We start from the raw sequence: 1,132 nt of genomic DNA on the forward strand, positions 1-1,132 counted from the left end.
ACCCGCTGAAGAATTGTCCATTATCTCGGCGCCATACCCATTCATGAAATGGTCTATGGACATTGTGGGACCAATGCCGGTCGCCCCTGGCGGGTTAAGATTTCTATTAATCTTACGGATTATTTTTCAAAATGGGTAGAAGCTGGCGCCTTCGTCTTGATAAAGGATGTCGATGTCACAACATTCATCTGGAAAAATATAATCTGTCGACAAGAAACTCCCCACGAGATCATAACGAACAACGGGTCACAATTCATATCGAAAAAATTTAGGAACTTTTACTCCCATAACAACATTGAGGTAAGAATGTCAACACCACGATATCCTCAAGGAAATGGGAACGTAGAAGCAACAAATAAGACCATAGTAGACTCCATAAGGAAAAGGCTCGACGCCAAGAAAGGGCGGTGGGAAGAGGAGCTGCCAGGTGTGCTGTGGGCGTACCGAACCAACCCGCGAAGGCCGACAGGGGAAACTCCGTTTTCCCTCGTCCATGGAGTCGAATCTGTCATCCCAATCGAACACCAGGTGCAAACCCTTAGGGTAATACACGCACCTGAGGATGAGCCAAAAAATGATGAGGCCCTATGCGATGCTTTAGATCTTGTAGAGAAAAAACGAGATTCAGCCCTAGCACGATTATCCCGTTATAGGCAATCCATCGCCAGATTCTACAACAAAGAGTTAACACGAGAAGATTTGATGTAGGGGACTTAGTCCTCCGAAAAATCTTCCAAAACACTGCAGAGGTAAATGCCGGCAAACTCGGGGCGAAATGGGAAGGCCCCTATAGGGTCACCAGAGTAACCTACCCCGGCGTTTATGAACTTGAAACACTCAACGGAATCCCGGTTTTAAGATCATGGAACGTCTCGAACCTCAAAAAATACTACTGTTAAAACCAGTAAGAATTAAACTACATCCGACTTGATCCCTGCATAAGGGTACGTAGGCATCCTTTCACTACAAAGGCACAGTCCCCCACTTTTCTGAGCTACGGAGCTCGCACCTCGGCCGATGACCCCGACCTCGGACTAGGCCAACAGTGCAAACACCTCACGACGTCTCTGGCGAGAGCCGACATCTCACATCGTCATCGGAGGTCACACCCATTAAGGTCGACCTCATCCGA

The 1,132-nt window shown here is 47.7% G+C and overlaps 1 protein-coding gene across 1 annotated transcript; it reads left to right on the top strand.

Annotated features, from left to right (window-relative positions):
- The first annotated feature begins 306 nt into the window (after positions 1 to 306).
- On the top strand, positions 307 to 899 carry LOC149407760 (uncharacterized). The gene is made up of 2 exons (XM_089621818.1): positions 307 to 543; positions 654 to 899. Exons 1-2 carry the CDS (start codon positions 307 to 309, stop codon positions 897 to 899), a joined length of 483 nt encoding a protein of 160 aa, XP_089477944.1.
- The last annotated feature ends 233 nt before the right edge of the window (positions 900 to 1,132 follow it).

This window comes from Urtica dioica, chromosome 1 (genome assembly GCF_054948205.1).
Source record: "Urtica dioica subsp. dioica isolate 48M chromosome 1, U.dioica_male_clone48M_v1_H2, whole genome shotgun sequence".
Lineage (NCBI taxonomy): Eukaryota > Viridiplantae > Streptophyta > Magnoliopsida > Rosales > Urticaceae > Urtica > Urtica dioica.

Coding starts and splice junctions, on each gene's coding strand:
- LOC149407760 (XM_089621818.1), top strand. CDS start 307: ATGTCAACACCACGATATCCTCAAGGAAATGGGAACGTAGAAGCAACA. Junction 544..653: donor ACCAGGTGCAAACCCTTAGG/GTAATACACGCA, acceptor ATCCCGTTATAG/GCAATCCATCGCCAGATTCT.